At 40.5% G+C, this 23489-nt stretch overlaps 1 protein-coding gene across 5 annotated transcripts; it reads right to left on the bottom strand.

Moving 5' to 3' along the window:
* Positions 1-899: 899 nt before the first annotated feature.
* rag2 (recombination activating gene 2) lies at positions 900-22355 on the bottom strand. 5 transcript variants are annotated; one of them, XM_069905961.1, is made up of 5 exons: positions 22205-22355; positions 17992-18110; positions 14322-14478; positions 8026-8096; positions 900-3122 (listed from the first exon to the last, which is right to left on the bottom strand). In XM_069905961.1, exon 5 carries the CDS (start codon positions 3082-3084, stop codon positions 1525-1527), a length of 1560 nt encoding a protein of 519 aa, XP_069762062.1. In that variant the 5' UTR covers positions 3085-3122; positions 8026-8096; positions 14322-14478; positions 17992-18110; positions 22205-22355; the 3' UTR covers positions 900-1524. The 5 variants fall into 5 exon arrangements, with proteins under 5 accessions (XP_069762062.1, XP_069762082.1, XP_069762071.1 ...); XM_069905981.1 differs by lacking the exon at positions 8026-8096; XM_069905970.1 differs by lacking the exon at positions 17992-18110.
* Between the last annotated feature and the right edge of the window lie 1134 nt (positions 22356-23489).

Below are 23489 nucleotides of genomic sequence, written 5' to 3'. Positions count from 1 at the left end.
GAAAAACAAGTGGAGATTTCAATGAAATTGACAAGGCTTAACAGATGGGACGCAGGGAAGGATGTTTCCGATGGCCCAGGAGGTGAAGTAAAACCAAAGGCCCTAGTCTCAAATTAAATGACTTATAAATAAGGTAAGAAAATTATTCACTCAGAGACTAATGAATCCAAGGTATTTTTCTCCACAGAACACAATATATATTCCAAGATGTTGAATCTATAACCCCTTTTCCACTGGCATCTCAGTTAATTGGCTGTGAAGTGTCCCGGGATAGGAAGCCCTTTGTGCTGTTTCCACTGGGCCACTAATTGCTTTTCCACTGAACATAACTCATCCCCGGGGATCGGAGTGTTCCACCTTCAAATGGAAATGGGTGACTTTCTGCTGCCCCTTTTTCACTGGTTTTATCAGCACGCACCAGTGTCAGCAAATGCTAGAGTTATGAGTAGGGGTAGAGGCGTTTAATCCCCAACATGAAATGACGTCATTTGACGCCGGCGTTCAGAGAGTGTTCCCTGTCCCAGTAAATTCCCATTAATTCCTGGGACAGTGCTAGTGCAAAAGGGGCTATTGCTAGGAGGATATACTAGGTCAGTGATTGCATTTGATCGGTGAATGTGAATTGGTCCAAGTTAGGATTTGATACCAGAGTTTGTTATTAATGTATGTCTAAATGGTTTAGATTGTGAGGGTACAATACCTGCTTGCCAACTAAATACCCGAAAATATCCAGATTGAATGCGGACAACTATAATACATGATCTGAAACTGGAATCCACGAAAAAAGACATACTCTGAGAAAAATGGGACAAGGGATGGAACATAAATGTTAAGGTTTGTCACATTGACTTACTTCTTGGCAATGAATGAAGGTTATTGTGCAAGTCTCCAAAAGTCTCAATTCCAGCATTTTTGTTTCTTTATTACATAGCACCACAGTTGTACATTTAATAAACATTGTCTTGATAATCATTGCCTCGCAACAAAATAAGACTTCCAATCAGTTAAAAAAAAATCCATTTGAGCATCAAATGTTGACTTCAAGGCAGTAACTCCTAATAAATACTAAAGCTAATGTTGCAAAATAGCTTAAGATCAAACCACAACAGCCTCACAGTCTTTGCACACATCCTTCAAACATGGGTTCCCATTATTCAACAGGGTTAATTGCATTTTAATGTGTTGTGCTGTGACTTGTACTAATCTACGAATCTTCTGCATCACAGTGACCAGTCAGTATCTCTTATGGAATCAGATTATTTACATATTTGTGTAAAAAGAAATAATTCACACCTTATAATCACCATAAGTGATATAAAGCTAATCTAGAATTAGGTTTTGGCTTGGTGAATACGACATTTGTATTTCATAAAACGACGATGGCTATCTTTGCACAGTAATAACCCTAAAATAAGCTAAAATCAAAATGTTGAAATATTTCTATTATCTCAATTATCAATATTTAAAATGCTCCATTGTTTAAAAATTTCCACATGCAGAATTACTGTTGTAAATTTTAGAATTTCAATCAAACAGTCTCTTGAGAAAGCTCTTCTTCATTGGTGTCCTTTTCAATGTTGCTGGTGACTTCTTGCGTGGGGATTTTATTGGTGTTCGCTTTAGCTGCTTCTTCTTGTGTGGAGTTTTAATTCCTCTGTCAATATAATGCTCATTGCAAAAGTACTTTATGTTCTCTTGAGAGAATTGAATGAGCTGTGATTCGGTAAGATTCATGCACTGAGCATGGACCCAGTGTCCGTCATCACCTGTATTCGAACAGAAGATCATTGCGGGTTTATTGAATTCTGTCGAGTAATAAGGCACCCAGATCTTGATATTTAGATTGCAGATGGAACTGCATTTGATCCAGTATCCTTCTTCATCACCGTCGTCCAAGTTTTCCATATCATCAGAGGGACCTGCATCCACTTCAAAATGAAATTCTTCTGAATCTTCAAATGTGCTGCATTCCTCGGGATCGGTAAAGGATTCCTGGCTGGCAGACATTTGGCTCTCTTCTTTTGGCTCTCCAAAATTTGCTATATAGAAGTAGTTTGCATCTGATACATTTTGCTTTGTTTCTCCTGGAATTCCTATTAACACTTTACTGCTTCCCATATCACTGCCAAACCAGCTTTTGCTTGCTTTGATATCGCAAGTCCATACTGGGGGATCCTTTTCTAAAATTTGAATGTTATCATTCTCCAAAGCGATGGTGTTACAAATCATACGCTTCTGACTCTCAGATTCATAGCCACCAACAATGATGAACTCATCTCTACCCGACTGGGTCACTATAGCGCTTGATACAGAGATGCCTCCATCCAGTATTGTACATTTTACACTTGGACAATCATCTGAAAGATCTACTTTCAGACTCAGTAACCTTGCAGGGCGATAATTGTTTTTAATGGAATGTCCACCTAATACATAGACAGTATCAATTTTTGAAATGGAAACATGGAATGAAAAACCTTCTTCTATTTCTGGAAGCCTGTGGGATGTGCAAAGGCCAGTGTTCATATCAATAAGGTAAATCTCAGGCAAACAATCCACTAAGCTGTTCCAGTTTTCTGTGGTTCTTTGACCAGGAGGAAGGTAGGTTCTACCTCCAAGCAAGACACATATAGTTTGTCCCTTGTTTTGAATCACATTGATGGTGTGGCCATATCTTCCTTTGGGGACATTTCCTTTTATGTTCTTTTCGCTGCAACAAAGAGATGTTCTCTTTTTGGCAGAATTGTCATGAACCACCATGACATATAGTGAATTAAGCAGCTCATTATTTGGAGTTCTCCCTCCATGAATCAGATAAAAAAGGCTTCCTGTTTCTGAGGGATCAGAGTAATGAGTTATTGCAGGCCGACACAATGGTGGAAGGTAGCATGAGTCAGATGAAAATGAAACGGGTTTAAGCTTCATTTGATGACCCTTGAGATGAAGAAGGAAAACACCTGTGGTGCAGGATCTTCTAGGCCACCCTTTCTGTCCAAAAAGAAAGATTTCATTGTGAAAATTCAATAAGGAGAATCCTGGGTGGATGAGGTTCGTAGTGGTCTTCTCTGAAACCATTTGCAGAATCATTGTTGCAGTAGAATTCTGGTTGGACCTCTGAAAGGAAACTGAATGTAAAATTAGGTTAGAAATGAAAAGAAAATCAAGACATACTGATTATTACAGAATGTAAGGATGGTGAGCTGATCATTCTTTGACATTACGTGTATAAATGCTGTTACTTAGCTATAAACTGATGATTAATAAGATATTTTAAAACTGAATTACTTACAGTTTTGCTTTGTGCTATTCATGAGAGTATCAAGCAAATTGACTTCTTAACAATACACACTGTCATTGTATTCCCACATTGTTACAAGAATTCATTTTCAATAAATATTCATACTGTAGACTCCATATCTTTGGAATTCTAGCTCAGGGTATTTTTCTGATTTTGAGTATTGTTCTTCCTTCAGAACATCAGTGGGTATAGAATCAAAGGAATTTTTAAATCTTTAGAGGCCTGTGTGGGGTTGAGTGTACTTCAACTAGAGATTAATTCATGGTGGGATGAGTTTTTCAAGCTTTGTTGGGACCAAGGTAAACTGCCTCAGGATCTTCGTGATGCCACCATCATCACCCTGTACAAAAACAAAGGCGAGAAATCAGACTGCTCAAACTACAGGGGAATCACGTTGCTCTCCATTGCAGGCAAAATCTTCGCTAGGATTCTACTAAATAGAATAATACCTAGTGTCGCTGAGAATATTCTCCCAGAATCACAGTGCGGCTTTCGCGCAAACAGAGGAACCACTGACATGGTCTTTGCCCTCAGACAGCTCCAAGAAAAGTGCAGAGAACAAAACAAAGGACTCTACATCACCTTTGTTGACCTCACCAAAGCCTTCGACACCGTGAGCAGGAAAGGGCTTTGGCAAATACTAGAGCGCATCGGATGTCCCCCAAAGTTCCTCAACATGATTATCCAACTGCACGAAAACCAACAAGGTCGGGTCAGATACAGCAATGAGCTCTCTGAACCCTTCTCCATTAACAATGGCGTGAAGCAAGGCTGTGTTCTCGCACCAACCCTCTTTTCAATCTTCTTCAGCATGATGCTGAACCAAGCCATGAAAGACCCCAACAATGAAGACGCTGTTTACATCCGGTACCGCACGGATGGCAGTCTCTTCAATCTGAGGCGCCTGCAAGCTCACACCAAGACACAAGAGAAACTTGTCCGTGAACTACTCTTTGCAGATGATGCCGCTTTAGTTGCCCATTCAGAGCCAGCTCTTCAGCGCTTGACGTCCTGCTTTGCGGAATCTGCCAAAATGTTTGGCCTGGAAGTCAGCCTGAAGAAAACTGAGGTCCTCCATCAGCCAGCTCCCCACCATGACTACCAGCCCCCCCACATCTCCATCGGGCACACAAAACTCAAAACGGTCAACCAGTTTACCTATCTCGGCTGCACCATTTCATCAGATGCAAGGATCGACAATGAGATAGACAACAGACTCGCCAAGGCAAATAGCGCCTTTGGAAGACTACACAAAAGAGTCTGGAAAAACAACCAACTGAAAAACCTCACAAAGATAAGCGTATACAGAGCCGTTGTCATACCCACACTCCTGTTCGGCTCCGAATCATGGGTCCTCTACCGGCACCACCTACGGCTCCTAGAACGCTTCCACCAGCGTTGTCTCCGCTCCATCCTCAACATCCATTGGAGCGCTCACACCCCTAACGTCGAGGTACTCGAGATGGCAGAGGTCGACAGCATCGAGTCCACGCTGCTGAAGATCCAGCTGCGCTGGATGGGTCACGTCTCCAGAATGGAGGACCATCGCCTTCCCAAGATCGTATTATATGGCGAGCTCTCCACTGGCCACCGTGACAGAGGTGCACCAAAGAAAAGGTACAAGGACTGCCTAAAGAAATCTCTTGGTGCCTGCCACATTGACCACCGCCAGTGGGCTGATAACGCCTCAAACCGTGCATCTTGGCACCTCACAGTTTGGCGGGCAGCAGCCTCCTTTGAAGAAGACCGCAGAGCCCACCTCACTGACAAAAGGCAAAGGAGGAAAAACCCAACACCCAACCCCAACCAACCAATTTTCCCTTGCAACCGCTGCAATCGTGTCTGCCTGTCCCGCATCGGACTGGTCAGCCACAAACGAGCCTGCAGCTGACGTGGACTTTTTTACCCCCTCCATAAATCTTCGTCCGCGAAGCCAAGCCAAAGAAGAAAGAAGAAAGAGATAGAAGGGGCTGTTAACCTGAGATCATTGCTAGGCATTCCCATGGTTGGTCCTAGGAAAGGGAAAAGAAAGAACAGAGAGAGGTTGGGTTGATCAAGATAGAGGAGAATTGATTGTGGAACAGAAATGGGAGAGAAATATTCTAGATGGTTGGGTAAACTAACCAGGAAGAAAAGTTTAGTCGTGTCTGGTATTCATTAAGAACTATCTCATGGTCTTAAATCTGGGGTCAGGAAGGGCAACGTAACTTCTTGGACTGAAAAGCTGACAGGGCACCATTGAATTTCTGGACCCATTAGTCATCTGCTAATGTGAAAGGTAAAGTCAGAATGCAGGCCTTAACCTTTGTTTAGAAGAAAAATTAGGAGAAAATTGGTTAACTGAACCTTAGAAAAGTGTGCATGATGGAAATTGTATTAATGAATGCCTAGCACAAAATGTGGACACATTTCAAAATGGTTACGGCAAATGGTTGTTGAAAATCTTGTTCCCATACTTTCTGAATATCACCTAGGAAACTATCCCTAGATCTTAGAAGTAATCTATAAAAGGCAAAAAACAATCCTTTAAAATTAGGTGTAAAATTATATAATTCCCAAAGAAGATTCTAAATCTAAATACTGGGGAAGATTTAATGTCAAATTATGTTTCTGAAAGAATGGTCATTTTGATCTAATTCCCATGTATTTTCCCTCTACCCTTTACCCCCACATATATTTAATTCCATTTTCTCATTTAATATTTATGCCACCTTTCCTCTACAAATCAGTATCACCCAACAACCCATTCCCTCTGCATTTCCTCTATTAATACGGGTATTATTTTTTTCACAAATGGTTATTACTCATCAGATGGCTTGGGATCATTGTTTTCTCATTTTTCATTTCACTGCTGGAAGAAATTGACACCATCTAATGAGAGAGTGAATTTGAAAATAGGAGCAAAAAAAAAGTCAAAGCTGGAATAAAAGGCTTGGCTTCTCTTGCCTGTTTTTCCATTCAGAAAGATCATGTTACCTTAGTGCTATTTTTCTACGAGCCTCATATTTCTTGATTTTCTTAATATTTAAAAATCTATTGATCAAATGTTACTGACATTATTCTTTCCAAAATTTTATATTCTCCTCCTCGAATTTAATTTTAATCTGAAACTTAGATGGACATGCATCTGTTTCACTGATTATTCTTGTCATAGAACCCCATGATTCATAAATATCATGTAAAATTAAGCAATGGGCATTTGATTCTTCATTGTAATTTTAAAAGTGGAAAAATAATTTCTATTAGTATAACCAGATGATTACCCCAGAATTATGTTTACATTTATTTTCAGGTGGAATAAGATTATTATAACACCTGAGGTGCTAAAGGGGTTTAATTGAATAGATGTATTTATTTTTAGCAATAGATGTGAAAAATCTGCAGGAATTTTAATGAGATTGGCAGGATGAGTGGTTTGGATTTATTGTGTGTTTCTGTAATTAGGTGTTAGCCATAGCTCAGTTCCTAATGCTCTCCTGATTCACAAGTTTTGTTTGTTCAAACACCTCTACTGATACTTGAGCACGAGTCCGGACTGGCACCTGAATGTTGTTCACTTGGTTTTAATATTTGAATTTGTAAGATCCAAGTGGTGAATAAGCTAGTTATATGTTCCATTCTTAGCTATTATTGACCACTGAGCAATTTTGATGACTTGTTGCTTATAAATCTTTCAGTAATTTCAAGTAGGGACTGAATATTAGATATTAATATAGGGACAGGGACAGAATATTCTGATATTAGAATCAGAATCAGAATTTATTGCCATAAACAAGTCATGATATTTGATGGTTTGCCGCAGCATCATAGAGCAAACATTCATATTATAACCATCTTACAACATTACTATAAACAAAAAAATAATAATGCACAAAAAGAAAGGCAGTGTCTTTGGTTCATTGATGATCTGATGGCAGTGGGGAAGAGTCTGTGCTTGTGCCGCTGAGTGCTCGTCTTTAGATTCCTGAACCTTTTTTCCGATGGGAGCAGAGTGAAGAGGGCATGGCCTGGGTGGTGGGGGTCTTTGAGGATAGTGGTTGCTTTTTTAAGACATTGCCTCATGTAGATGTCCTCGATGGAGTAAATATTAATGTTATTCATTCTGAATTTACATATAATGTTCCATTGTTTTTATTTATGGTTTTGGCTTTTGTTCATTGTTTGGAAGTCAAAGTAAATAATGTTGACCCCTTGTAATTGGCACTTGATTTGTGTCATATTAAAATACAACAGTTGTAAATTTAAATCCTATATGCATAGTAGGTCAACTTGCAGCATAATTACATCCATATCTTAAATATTTTAAGTCACTTAACTTCATGGTAAGTTAAAGAAGATTTTACAGTTTTTAAAATATGAATCCTGTGCATAGTGAAGTTGCCTTATGCAGGACGTAATAACATCTGAAATTGGGACTTACTCTTGAATCAACAATGAGAAATGTCTGTACTTATGATGAATTTCAATTATTGGCATCATATCTGGTAATTTGGTGTGGGTCTTTCAGTACATTAATGATCTATTCATGACTTTTTAACATCAGTAGTTGAATAAAGTGGTAATACAGGTACTTAATCTTTTATCCAAAATTCTAAAATCTGAAACCTCCGAACACCAAACATTTTTTTCCATGGATGTCGTCTGCACACCAAAGCTCGCGTTTGGCGCCCTACATGATCCGATGCGACACCCCCCCCCCCAACCTGTTCAGCATGTCTCAGTGCTCCTACCAGTCAGACAGGCCTCTGCTGCTCACGGAATTTGAAGACTGTGAAAATTTCAAGAAGAGCTGCAGAGTCCCCTAAAGGTAACAGAAAAGGAAGAATCTGTCATTATCGATAGCACAGAAAGTGAAACCTTTGCAGAAGCTTGATCATGGTGTATCTGTGCGGTGCCTTACTGAAGGTTATGGAGTGGAAATTACCATCATGTACATAGTGACAGTGATGACCAGAAACCAATGGAAAATAGGAAAACATAGCATTGCGCAAAAAACGCAGATCTTCACTGTATGTTGAGTGGGTTCGAAACCCCCCCCCCCCGTCCAGCGCCACCAACATCCCCCATCCAACGCCATCACAATACCCCCCCCACCCAGTGCTGTTGCAACACCCCCCCCACCGTCCAGAAACCCTTCTAGTTGGAGTGTGTCTTTCTTTTATGTGAATCTGAAATCAGCACGATTACTTAATGTACCAACGTTACTATTATTCTATTATCTGAAAAATTCCAAATTCTGAAAAGTGTCTGGTCTCATTGGTTTTGGATAAAAGATTATGTGCCTGTATATGGAAAATCAGAGAAATATTGAAACTGATTTTTAAAAATCATTTTTATGGTTCACAATAAATGAGGTAAACGTGGTACCATTTTCACCCATTTAAAATGTATTCTTCTTTTTTCTTTCTTTGGCTTGGCTTCGCGGACGAAGATTTATGGAGGGGGTAAAAAGTCCACGTCAGCTGCAGGCTCGTTTGTGGCTGACCAGTCCGATGCGGGACAGGCAGACACGATTGCAGCGGTTGCAAGGGAAAATTGGTTGGTTGGGGTTGGGTGTTGGGTTTTTCCTCCTTTGCCTTTTGTCAGTGAGGTGGGCTCTGCGGTCTTCTTCAAAGGAGGTTGCTGCCCGCCAAACTGTGAGGCGCCAAGATGCACGGTTTGAGGCGTTATCAGCCCACTGGCGGTGGTCAATGTGGCAGGCACCAAGAGATTTCTTTAGGCAGTCCTTGTACCTTTTCTTTGGTGCACCTCTGTCACGGTGGCCAGTGGAGAGCTCGCCATATAACACGATCTTGGGAAGGCGATGGTCCTCCATTCTGGAGACGTGACCCACCCAGCGCAGCTGGATCTTCAGCAGCGTGGACTCGATGCTGTCGACCTCTGCCATCTCGAGTACTTCGACGTTAGGGATGAAAGCGCTCCAATGGATGTTGAGGATGGAGCGGAGACAACGCTGGTGGAAGCGTTCTAGGAGCCGTAGGTGGTGCCGGTAGAGGACCCATGATTCGGAGCCGAACAGGAGTGTGGGTATGACAACGGCTCTGTATACGCTTATCTTTGTGAGGTTTTTCAGTTGGTTGTTTTTCCAGACTCTTTTGTGTAGTCTTCCAAAGGCGCTATTTGCCTTGGCGAGTCTGTTGTCTATCTCATTGTCGATCCTTGCATCTGATGAAATGGTGCAGCCGAGATAGGTAAACTGGTTGACCGTTTTGAGTTTTGTGTGCCCGATGGAGATGTGGGGGGGGCTGGTAGTCATGGTGGGGAGCTGGCTGATGGAGGACCTCAGTTTTCTTCATGCTGACTTCCAGGCCAAACATTTTGGCAGTTTCCGCAAAGCAGGACGTCAAGCGCTGAAGAGCTGGCTCTGAATGGGCAACTAAAGCGGCATCATCTGCAAAGAGTAGTTCACGGACAAGTTTCTCTTGTGTCTTGGTGTGAGCTTGCAGGCGCCTCAGATTGAAGAGACTGCCATCCATGCGGTACCGGATGTAAACAGCGTCTTCATTGTTGGGGTCTTTCATGGCTTGGTTCAGCATCATGCTGAAGAAGATTGAAAAGAGGGTTGGTGCGAGAACACAGCCTTGCTTCACGCCATTGTTAATGGAGAAGGGTTCAGAGAGCTCATTGCTGTATCTGACCCGACCTTGTTGGTTTTCGTGCAGTTGGATAATCATGTTGAGGAACTTTGGGGGACATCCGATGCGCTCTAGTATTTGCCAAAGCCCTTTCCTGCTCACGGTGTCGAAGGCTTTGGTGAGGTCAACAAAGGTGATGTAGAGTCCTTTGTTTTGTTCTCTGCACTTTTCTTGGAGCTGTCTGAGGGCAAAGACCATGTCAGTGGTTCCTCTGTTTGCGCGAAAGCCGCACTGTGATTCTGGGAGAATATTCTTGGCGACACTAGGTATTATTCTATTTAGTAGAATCCTAGCGAAGATTTTGCCTGCAATGGAGAGCAATGTGATTCCCCTGTAGTTTGAGCAGTCTGATTTCTCGCCTTTGTTTTTGTATTACAAGTTCTTATTAGTTAATATAACTTGGCATTAACTTTTAATATTTAAGTATTTATTCTTATATTTATTTTGGCTTCTAAGAAGAGTTTAGCAATACTTTATATATTTTTTCTTACAAAAAACCAACTGTTACTAAGCCATTGTTAACTGTAGTTGTGATATAAACCAATGTTAGTTTTGGGCACATTTTGTCTTTCATTTGCTTCCACAGAGATTCAGATTGACTTCAAGTTGTTCATTAGTCCTTTGCATATTCTGACCATTCTTTGTAGATTTGAGATATATAAAATGAGGAGAGGATGTCAAAGAAGGTTAATTTCCTTTGGCAGATATGTTCAGTTAGGGAAGATAGATTTAAGGTAATTGGGGAAAGAACTACAAATGAATAGATTTTTCCATGCAAAGAACGGTGGTGGCAATAACTTTAATCACATTAAAACTTTGCCCAGAAGAACACTTGAAAGAGCCACTGCCTGTAAGATAACAGATTGAACCAGAAGATGGGACTAAACTGATTGCTTTTCTTTTGGTGGCACAGATATATTGAGCCCACTTCTGAATTGTTAATTTTTACGTTTCAGTAAATAATTTTCCACGTTGCTCAAGAAATACTCTTGCAGATATAAATAACTTTTGGACTTCAGAAGATGAATGAGAAAAACCCCACCTAAATGTGCTTTTTTTTTTAACCTTTTCTCTTTGTTTATTGATGTATTTCAAGTCACCTTAACCTTTTGCCAGTAAGATGACTCACATATTTTAATTCAGCACCTTTTCTAAATCTGCATTTTCAATTACATAACCATTAGTCCAGTTGCACTTGATTGACTATTGTAATCTGTATCATTTTCGTACATAGACCTTCCTTGTCCTTAATGTAGATATATTGAATAACTACTACTTCTAGGGGTTCCTCATTTTTAATTGGTGTTTAGGAAATGACTTATTCACAATGAAACATGATCTTTATTTCTTAGCAGTTTATTCCTTTGCAGAATAACAGTAACGTTATTTAACCTGAAGCTTAATGGATAAAGTTAATTAATATTGTTCTAAAGTTTAGTAAGTTAACTCGATATGGAATCCAGCTATTTAAATCATTGAGCATCAAATGATAGTAGCAAATAAGAGACAAGAATTAATTTTCCTGAAAATACTTGTTTTGCATTCAATAATAGAAATCAATTTTACATACACGATAGCCGTTAGTTAGAATGACTACCAAAACAATAGAGTATGCTTGCCTTTTATATGATCATTACAGCAAAATAATATTACCTGTACAGTGCAAAAAGTTGAGGAGACTGGGATTGCTTGCAGAACTAGAAGTTGCAGAACACTTGGTAAATGTGCAGTACAGAAGCAATGTAGGATATTTTAAAGAGCATTTACAGCTGGTGGAGATGATACAAAGCACTTTCTTGTTGAGATCAAATACTAGTGCATAGCAGATGCATCAATGACGTAGTGCATTTCAAATGTGGAAGATAATGAATATGTTTATGTATAAATTACTGAAAATACTAGTACCTAGCCTTGCCCTTTATTAGCATGTGGAATCTCTTGGACATCTCATCCTGAATTAAGACTAAATCCTTAACTCTGGGTATTGAAGTTCTGTATATTTACATCTATGCCATCCTTGCAATCTATAAAGAATTTGTTAAATCAGCATAAAACAATTGATGAATTATGACCTAGCTCTGATTTTGCTATTCAAATCTCTAATCCGTAACTTCTATTGCTCATGGCTTTTATAGTGATGTGATGAGTTCATCAGTTCTTGGTTAACAGTTACACTATGGTTATTTATAATAGAATATTTCACGTAGAATTGTTCCTATACTGAACAGAATCCATGAAATGAAAATTGAGATATAATATCAATCCATAAAATTATGTAGGGGTAAAACACAGGATTCTGTTGACACCGTGGTTCAGTGAAAAAATGCACAAATGCTGGAGAAACTCAGCAGGTCAAACAGTGCCTTTATGTAGCAAAGTTGAAGATACATCACCAACATTTCGGGCTTGAGCCCTTCATCAAGGTGTGGGGGAACATTAGAGATGTCTGAACAAAAGGGGGAATGGGGTGGGGGGGGAGGGGAGGTGGTGAGGGTGGGAGATGATAGGTTGAGGGGGGGAAACACCGCAGGAGGGGGAGGAGAGAAAGGAAGTAGGAACTGGAATAACGAGTTAAGGGGGCGGGGGAGGGGGGGGGAGGCAAGCTGATTAGTGGAATGCTATGAACTCAATATTCATGCTGTGGGGTTGGAGGGTGCCCAGACAAAAAAATGAGATGTTGTGGTCAGGGCGGTGTTGTGTGAAAGGCCATGGACAGATGTGAGCTTGAGAGTGTGACTCAGAATTAGAATGGTTGGCTATGGGGAGGTTGCTTTTGTTGTGCATGGAGAGTATATCTGATGATAAAATATAAAACAGGAGTGACAGGAGGCTGAAGGCCCTCATCTTTTACTCAGCAGTTCCTTAAGATTATGACTGATCTGCATGTTGGCTTTTACTCCAACTTCCTGTCAGATTTCCCCATTACTGTTAATTCCAATGTTGTTAAAAATGGACCTATTTGCAAACTTTAAATACACCTAATAACTCAGCATTCACAGCACTCTGAAATGAGACGTCCAAAGGCTTTCAGTTGTTCAAAATAAGAAATTCAGTTCTCTTAAAAGGATGGTCCATTATGTGTTCCCTAATTATAGATTTCACCAAGAAGTAGCTTCACAGCACTCACTCCTGGAATCTTATGTTTCTATTTGAATTTATCTTACCTTACCTTGTCATGCTTTTCTCACACACAAACACACACACACACACACACACATGCACACACACACACACACGCACACACACGCACACACACATGCACACACACGCACACACACACACACGCACGTACGCACACACGCACATGCACACACGCAAGCACGCGCGCACGCACTCACATACATGTGGAAGGCAGCACTCTGTAGGCAATCTCCTAATTTTTATTGACTGCAATCATTGGCGTACTGATTGAAGAAGACTCCCTTTCACTGGAAATTTTATTAGATTCAATGAATTATCAGGAACAAGGCTAAGGATTTCTTTTAAATTCTTTCAAACTTTAACCAGTCTGTTAGGCAAATTCTCAGATATAGAATTCAAACTTAGGTTAGGCATGTGTTCTATGCGTTATGCCGTAACATCTAGGCCACTGATGCCAGATGTACTGAGCCTATTTGATTTTTGTAGAGCTAAGATGAGTTATACTTCCACAAACTGGTAAATCCGTAAGAGGAGTTATCAACTTAAACACTGTTTGGAAAGTGAGAACAAATGTTGGAAGAAATTGTTTCATGGAAAAGGCTGCTGGAATAAATCATGTTTTAGTATTTGTGGCACAGGATATTGTCTTCTTTGGCTTGGCTTCGCGGACGAAGATTTATGGAGGGGTAATGTCCACGTCAGCTGCAGGCTCATTTGTGGCTGACAAGTCCGATGCGGGACAGGCAGACACGGTTGCAGCGGTTGCAAGGGAAAATGGGTGGGTTGGGGTTGGGTTTTGGGTTTTTCCTCCTTTGTCTTTCATCAGTGAGGTGGGCTCTGCGGTCTTTTTCCAAGGAGGTTGCTGCCCGCCGAACTGTGAGGCACCAAGATGCGCGGTTGGAGGCGAGATCAGCCCACTGGCGGTGGTCAATGGGGGAGGCACCAAGAGCTTTCTTTAGGCAGTCCTTGTACCTCTTCTTTGGTGCACTTCTGTCACGGAGGCCAGTGGAGAGCTTTGTATGCTTTGCAAAAGTGTTGATCATTTTTTAAAATGAAATGTAGAAATGTGGGGCACTGAGCTAGCACAGACACAGTTGTCTTAAAGTATTCAACTAATCCTTTAAAAAATTCAAGGAGAAGCAGAAGCAAATATACTTTGTTGCTTGCCTTTTTCCTTTGCAATCTTACAATGTGATTTTTTTTTAGAAAGTAGAATGTTGTTTCTCCACTTCACTTAAAAGAGAACATACCTTATTTCTTGCTCAGAGCGATGTAGGTGGCCGGTGTACTGATAATCTGGAATTTCGAACATGGTCCGTGTTTGAATAAATTTTCTTCCAAACTACGTACTGCTATCATGAAAGTATTGTCATTCAACCGTTCTTCTGTGAATTATCTCAAACGGACCTACAAAAAAAAATGAGGCAATGCAATTGCATGATATTTGATGAACTAATCACTGACAATGAGGTCAAGGAGAACTATTTCAATTGTGACTGTAAAGAGCATATACTAACTTTCTCTGATCACTTCATTTTCTTCATGTTGTACTTTACCAAACAATTCTTTGTGGTTATTATTGTATAAAAGTTCTTCTCAGAAAAGTGGTTGACAGATGTTTATGATTCATCAGATCAAACCACAAAATGAAAAGAGAATGAAGAGAAGTTCCAGGCAGTCTTTAATTCATCATTTATGAAATGCTTCTCTGGAAATTTTACTCCGTATGCTTGTAGCTTATGATTGTGTTTTAAAGATTGTGTTATATGGCGAGCCCTCCACTGGCCACCAAGACAGAGGTGCACCAAAGAAGAGGTACAAGGACTGCCTAAAGAAAGCTCTTGGTGCCTGCCACATTGACCACCGCCAGTGGGCTGATCTCGCCTCCAACCATGCATCTTGGCGCCTCACAGTTCGGCGGGCAGCAACCTCCTTGGAAGAAGACCGCAGAGCCCACCTCATTGACAAAAGACAAAGGAGGAAAAACCCAACATCCAACCCAAACCCACCCATTTTCCCTTGCAACCGCTGCAACTGTGTCTGCCTGTCCCGCATCGGACTTGTCAGCCACCAATGAGCCTGCAGCTGACGTGGACATTACCCCTCCATAAATCTTCGTCCGCGAAGCCAAGCCAAAGAGAAGAATATGATTTTTTAAAATTATAAAATGGAAGCCTTATATAATCAAGGTAATTATGATTGTTGTACAAATACAAGATGCAATGAATGTGAGATCAGCTCATTGTAAAAAATATTTTGTCCCCAAAATTATCTTACAGATCGTCATTGCTAAGAGATAAAAAAGGGCTTGTAAATCCTAAGAAACATGTACTTATATGGAAAAAGGATTGTGAAATAATTATTGCTTTAATTTTTTTTTTTGTGTTTGATCCATAATGAGAATTGTCCTTGATTGTGTTTTTGGATAATTTTCAGGACTCGCTACAAGTGGGATAAATGTTCATATTCTAGGGGAGATCCAAATGATTGATTAATATAATTGTTTTAAATTTTAAATATTTTCTTTTATTAGTCTTCTGATTATTACCTCTGATGTGCGACATTGAAGAAAGCCTCTACTTCCTCAGGAGTTTGCGGAGGAGCTAGTGGAGTTGTTCAAGTGAACCGGTTCGGACTTGAAGGGCCGACATGGCCTTTTTCCGTGCTGTAAACGGTTATATGGTTATATGGTTAATATGTCCATGCAGCAAACCACATGCTAAAATGGTTGTGCTGGGATCCATGCCAGTTTGACTTGATGTGGTAGTAGCAATCTTGCAAATTTTTCAGTGTTAGTCTGTAACAGGGATCAATTTCAGGAGTTTTGAGCTACACTGAAAGTAACCTGTATTAATTGAGAGCATGCATGCATTTCTTAAAGGAAGGAAGCTCGCTGCCTATAGCCACTGGTGTCATTTATCGCACTGTTTGGTGACTATTTAGAGAAATTGTGAGAAGCCAGACATTGGCAAAAGGCTGACCTCAAAATACACATAGCAGTGGATTCCAAGACAGTGATAACTGTGTAGTTAAGGGACCAGGACTGCCTATGCTTGAGATGTAGAGTCATAAGCTGGGCCATCAGGGAGCCGAAGAAAGGGAGTGACGTCCTTACAATCTAATCTTAATTCGTAGTCTTAGTTTCCAGTCTCGGAGCTAAACAAACAATGATTTTAGTTGCGTGGGTATCTGCTTTACTTATGGGTAAATGTCCACATCAGCTGCAGGCTCGTTTGTGGCTGACAAGTCCAATGCGGGACAGGCAGACACGGTTGCAGCGGTTGCAGGGCAAAATTGGTTGGTTGGGGTTGGGTGTTGGGTTTTTCCACCTTTGTCTTTTGTCAGTGAGGTGGGCTCTGCGGCCTTCTTCAAAGGAGGTTGCTGCCCGCCGAACTGTGAGGCGCCAAGATGCACGGTTTGAGGCAATATCAGCCCACTGGCGGTGGTCAATGTGGCAGGTACCAAGAGATTTCTTTAGGCAGTCCTTGTACCTCTTCTTTGGTGCACCTCTGTCACGGTGGCCAGTGGAGAGCTCGCCATATAACACGATCTTGTGAAGACGATGGTCCTCCATTCTAGAGACATGACCTACCCAGCGCAGTTGGATCTTCAGCAGCGTGGATTCGATGCTGTCAGCCTCTGCCATCTCGAGTATTTCGATATTAGGGATGAAGTCGCTCCAATGAATGTTGAGGATGGAGCGGAGACAACGCTGGTGGAAGCGTTCTAGGAGCCGTAAGTGATGCCGGTAGAGGACCCATGATTCAGAGCCGAACAGGAGTGTGGGTATGACAACGGCTCTGTATACGCTAATCTTTGTGAGGTTTTTCAGTTGGTTGTTTTTCCAGACTCTTTTGTGTAGTCTTCCAAAGGAGCTATTTGCCTTGGCGAGTCTGTTGTCTATCTCGTTGTCGATCCTTGCATCCGATGAAATGGTGCAGCCGAGATAGGTAAACTGGTTGACCGTTTTGAGTTTTGTGTGCCCGATGGAGATGTGGGGGTCTGGTAGTCATGGTGGGGAGCTGGCTGATGGAGGACCTCAGTTTTCTTCAGGCTGACTTCCAGGCCAAACATTTTGGCAGTTTCCGCAAAACAGGACGTCCAGCGCTGAAGAGCTGGCTCTCTACTGTTAATAAACACCAATCTATATCATTCAGCTCTCACTGTTTAACATACATTTTCCCAAAACTCACTTTGCCACTATTTCAAAACTTACTTGCACACATTAAAGATGTTTACAGCTATTTATCCAAGTGAGGCAAGTCACGCAGGTACATTACTAGGCACTCCCTAACATACTTCTCTCACTTTGTCAATGAGCAACTGCTAGTCATTGTCGCAGACTCAAAGAGATTTCACTTTCCATTTTTTGGGGTAATTTCTCAGCATTGGTGACAACATCTTCCAGTGCTTCGGCAAAATGTTTAAAGACACAGTCCTTAAACCTGTCACCGAGCATAATGAACAGCAGTGATCCAACCCACGTGTATACTTTGAACATACAGAAAACCAGCAATGTGCATCCTTACAGTATTGGAGAAGTAAGTACAAAACTGTTTCTGCAAAATCCACTGAAAAGATAGGTGAACTAATGTCAGTTTCCTCTCCAAATCAACCAGTTCCAATAAGTGACCACAAAGTCTGTGTGACGGACATTGGAAGCCAAATCAAAATCCTATCCTGAGATACACCATGTCCAAGTGTCTTCCCAAAGAAGAGTGTATACTTGAGGGACACATAAAATTCTCTTTGATAAAATGAAATGTGTGCTGACTCATGGGAATTCCAGGCCTTTATCCAGATAAAACGGAGGAGGGGCATCCAGTGGTCACTTGAGTTTCTGGAACGGCTGCAAGCAGAGGCCAAATGCAGACAGTGGAGACTGCACAACATCTTCAACGACTGTACTTATCTACCTACCCCGTAAAACGCTATGTGTCCCATTTATGGCCAAGTCTGCAGATTCATTTGGATGCATCAGTCATCTGGATCCATGGATTTTGAGTAAAATTGTACCATCTTTCATCCTGAGAGAGAGCCTGAAAAGTAGATACTTAGAGAAAGTTTGTCTGACATGAATAAATTTAGTGTTGATACAAAGATTGGACCAGCTATTATTTCTTTAAATGGTGGAGTAAATGTGAGCGTTTTTAAAGTTGATGGCTGCTAGTTCTTGTGTCACATGATTCTTTACAGTCAAAGAAGAACTATTTATATTGTGAGATCACTTTTGCAGTAATTCATTTTTCTAAATATACAATTCCCACCTGCAGCAATCTATATCAGAATAAATTGATTGAGGAGTAAATATTAGCCAGGACATCGGTGAGAATAAGAAATTCTGAAAGTAATCATAAGTAGACTTTTATGAAGATGGATGAGGCTATTCCTTAGAATCGCATTTGAAGGATAGCATTTCCAACATTGCAGAACTTCTATGGTTGTGTATTGTGGCCTCAGCCACGAATTTTGCATTGAATCTCTGGAGCAGAATCTTTGTTCATTACAACTTTCTGACTCCGGGCTCAGTACTACTAACTGAGGAACAATGCTCAACTGAAGGGAGAGTATTAGCAGTTGATCAAATTGGTGAAGGACTGGAAACTGTTAAACTTATTTTTAAAGATTGTCTAAAAAGTAAATTGCTCATTGCATAATGAAGCAGATAGTTATCGCATGCATTGAGATCTGGCAGCATTCAAGCTTGAATTGGCATGTACCAATCACACCACATGAGTACCAGGCAATCATACCTCCAATAGGACAGAATCTAAAGCTGCTGCCACCCTCCCTTACAATCAATGGCCATACCATAATTAAATTCCCACCATCAATATCCTGGGGTTGGGAAGTATACAGTGGGTATCTGTTATGAGGGGTAATTAATGTAATTTCTACCATATTCAAGGAACAACATGATAAAGTAATTTCCTTTTTACTTGGAGGAGTGGGCTCTAAGGATGCTAAGATTTTCAGAACCATCCAGCACAAAGCAACTTGGCTCCCCCTCCACAACTCTGTTCTTTATCTTCCCGAACTTCCTCCTCTCTAGAGATGCATTGTGTACCATTTACTAAATACACCACAGTAACTTACTCAGCACCATCTTCCAAAGGTATAACCTCTCTGATGACTGCCATTGCCATAGTTTCCAGCATGTTGTCGCAGCCTAATGATTTTCTTGTTGCAATGTCAAAATCCTGAAATGACTTATCTAAAAGCATAATGTAAGAGCACTTACAGCACAAAGTACAGGCTCTTCAGTTTATTAGAAGATCAGTGATTCAAGTGACATTGTTCCAAGTTCAGATTTATTGTCAGACTACATACATGACACATCAGATACAACTGCAAGATTCTTTTTCCTGCAGGCCCTGCAGAATTTCTATATATCGGTAGTGCAAAAACCGTATCAAGAAAAGATAAGTATGCAAAAGAGAGAAATGTCAACAAGCTGCAATTGGGAAAAAAAATCAGTAATAAATAATGGGCAAAGTAAGAATCCTTACTCTGAGTAAAACTCCGATTTCAAACCTCTGTGGCCTTGTGGCTGTACCTGGTCATTGGGAGTAAACCCCAAGGAAAAATCTGGAGTTGGAGTTCCGAAGATGGCTGACTGCTGTACCCAGCACCAGCACGGGCACAGCAACTCCTGCGATACTGCTGGTGCCAAACTGCATCGATATTCGCATGAAGTTGGGGTGGGTAGGTTTCCACTGCATGGGCAACAGATGAATCCCCATATCAACTCTGCCCTGGCTTGCAACCTGCAGAGGCTGCTCCAGCTTCGCTTTAGGCGCAGTACCCCTAGTTGACAAAAGAGCACTTAAACGAGACTCTGAGTTTGTTGTTGAGGAGTCTGATGATGGAGGGGTAGTAACTGTTCCTGAATTTGATGGTACAAGCCATGTGATTCATTGTGCGACATTGCTAGTATTAGATTGATAATACCATGCATTACTGAGGAAATGCTACATTTATGAAGGTGCTGCAAGGTGGAAACATGGAACAAAATCTGTTGATGTCCTCATGGGTTGGCACAAAAGTGTTTGATGGACAGCAAGTTGTCCTAATATCATCTTGAACATTTGTTTCTTGACCATCATCAGTAAAAATGATTACATGATGCTACTTATGGAATATGGCTGCATATAAGACCCTTAACCTGTGTGTAGGAATGGTGCAAACAGACAGGAAAGTATTTCAGATTTATTGTCAGAGTACATACATGACATCACATACAAATCTGAGATTAGTTTTCCTGCGGGCAAGGCAGAATTACCACTTATTGATAGAGTAAAAAATATGTGCACTCTACATACACATGTAAATAATAAAGAAATGTAAACAAACTGACTGTGCAATACCGAAAGAAAAATATAAAGTGCACAAGAGCCCTTAAATGAGTCCCTGATTGAGTTTGTTGTCGAGGAGTCTGATGGTGGAGGGGTAGCAGCTCTTCCTGAACCTGGTGGTGCGAACCTGGGCCATGATAGTAACATAGAATATTACAACACAGAAAAACATGCCATTTGGCCCTTCTAGTCTGTCTTAAAAACATCATACCGCTAGTCCCACTGACCTGCACCCATTCCATAACCCTCCAGACCTCACGTATCAATGCATCTATCTAGTGTATTTTTAAAACTGCATTTACCAAATCAGATGGCAATTCATTCCACACTCCCACCACTCTGAGTGAAAAAGTTCCCCCAATATTTGACCTTTCCCCTTTCACCCTAAAACCATCAACTCTTGTATTTACCTCTCCTATCTAAGTGGAAAGAGCCTACTCACATTTACTCTTCCTAGATCCTTTCTCATTTCCACAAAATTGTCCTTTCTCCAATTTAGAACCTCAACTTGAGGACCACACCTATCCTTATCCAGAAATGAAACTAAGACATTATGTCCACTGGTCCCAAAATGTTCTCCTACACATACTTCTTCCACCTGTCACCTAGTAGGAGATCAAGTATTCATCCTCTCTTGTTGGTACCTCTATATATTGATTTAGAAAACATTCCTGAACACATTTGACAAACTCCAAGCCATCCAGCCCTTTTACAGTATGGGAGTCTAAATCAATATGTGGAAAGTTAAAATCTCCTACCATCACAACTTTCTGTTTCTTACATCAGTCCACTATCTCTCTACATATTTTATCCTCCAATTCTCTCTGACTACAACCCTATAGCATGGTCATACCTTTCCCATTCCTCACCTCCACCCATATGACCTCTGTAGACCAGCCCTCTGGGCTGTCCTGTCTAAGCACAGCTGTGATATTTTCCCTGACTAGCAATGCCAGTTCTCCCCATCTCTTCCCTCCTCCTCTATCAAGTCTGAAACAATGGAACCTAGAAACATTGAGCTGCCAGTCCTGCCCCTTCTGCATTATGTATTACTATTTTCTAAATTATAATATATGGCAGATTTTGAAATTAAGGGGACTTTTGGGCTAATAATTGTCCACCAGTGTATCACTGGCAAACTAGAAGGGCTCTGCCAAGCAGATCCAGCAGCCCAGCTTCAGCCCAGATTTTCTGCACTGTAGGGTGGAGTTAGCATTTTCTCCCATATGACTGAATGGGTTTCCTCATTTCCTTCCGTGACTTCAGTTACCCCCAAACATTCCAAAAACACACACGTTAGTAGGTTAATTGGCCTGAGTATATGGTGAGTTGTAGAATCACAGCAGAGTTGAATGGAGAAATGGTGTATAAAAGAGAGATTTGAGTAGACTGGTGGGTGCTTGATGTTTGACGAGGACTTGGTGGGTCATATGACCAACTTCATAGATTTGAAAGTTACCGTGACTCTTTATTAGAGTGGTGTGTTCTCCTGGTTTCCTCACCAGTATTTTTCTTCCACTATAAACCACACAACAGCAGGTTACTACATCTCAATCACTGTTTGTGGAAGTTATACTTTGTTAGTAGAGGCATATTTTATGCCATCATAGAGCATGAAAAACACAATTGTATCTCTTCATTGCATTTGAGGAAATTGATTTTGTTCATTTTTATCAAAGACCTATGAAAGATTACAATCTGCTGTAGCTCTGTTCGCATTCTCGCACAATTATTTGTATAACACAGTCACATTATGAACAAATAATATGAACACTTACTTGATAACTTGAGTGTTCCCCAAGGGATCATGTTCACTTCTTGATGTCAGTTATTATGTCAACAAATAAATTGTGTGATTACTCAAAGGGTATTACCTACAACGTTTTCAGACAAATTTAAAATACTGCAGCAGCTTGTAGGTATCCCAATGTAGTTATCCATGGTAGAAGTCAGAACAATAGATAATTATGTTTCCTGTTACCAAACCGCTAAGTTTTGCATAAATCATTGAGGTTGCCTTGTGTAAACATCTTGTGCTGGTTCATCCACAATTCCCCGAAGAACACATTTGCAGAAGTTGAATGCATGCTGTGTTACAGATTTTAACTGTTATGTTTTGAAGTGTTTGTGATGTAGAATCCTGGTTTCATTGTTGAAAAGTAAATCATTTTGAAAATATCAACTATATTCAGGTTCACAATTTGATGTTTTTTTGTTTCTGATTAAAACATTAGACATTTATAAACAGTTATTTTAATCCTTATTAGAAGTCATGATCACAAAATAGGGTAACCTATATTTTCAATAAAAAATCTAAATGAAAAATATTATTTGATGATATTCTGCTTTATTGAAACCTTAATGCATGATGCTCCATTTAGCTTGATCAAAATTGATCTATATCTTTAGTCCAGTATCATCCTGTAATACCTTACTTAACACCAGTCTAATGATTTTGGTTTTAACATTTTCAACTCAGCTAGTGTCTGTAGATTTCTGGTGGCAAGCTGCCCAATATTTGAAGTGGGAAAATGAAGTTGATGTAAAAGTTCGAACATGATCTTATTCAATGAAAAAAACCCCAGCCCTGTTGAAATGTATGGGCTACTACTATTTTTGATTTTCTTTCCTGATACCATCCTTGATGGCACAGCTGTAATTTTAAAGTTATGCTCTGTGATACACCTTTAATTTATATCAGACAGATCAATCAGATCACCAAGCTTGAGCTGTACATTCTGTCTTCATCCCTATATTGTTTGGGTAAACCTGTGTGCACCAGCATGGCCCTCCATCTCGCCCCAAAACTCCCAAGGTCAATATAGCTTCATACATCAATCCAAAGATATGGTGTCTCAAACTTGATTCAGTACTTTGTGATTTTATCTCTAACTGTCACTTAAGTTCATTCCCTTTACATTCCAGCTCTCTGAAAACTTTTTTTCTTGGTTCACTAGCGTTCATTTCCATACTTTAACATAAATATGTTTCTCCATAATTCTTGAATTTTGAGCATTTAGAAAATAATAGGATCAGAATGGGTTGCCCGTATATCCAATTGGT

This window comes from Narcine bancroftii, chromosome 1 (assembly GCF_036971445.1).
Source record: "Narcine bancroftii isolate sNarBan1 chromosome 1, sNarBan1.hap1, whole genome shotgun sequence".
Classification (NCBI taxonomy): Eukaryota; Metazoa; Chordata; class Chondrichthyes; order Torpediniformes; family Narcinidae; genus Narcine; species Narcine bancroftii.
Note: the sequence above shows the minus strand (reverse complement) of the source record. Positions and strands in the feature narration are given on the sequence as shown.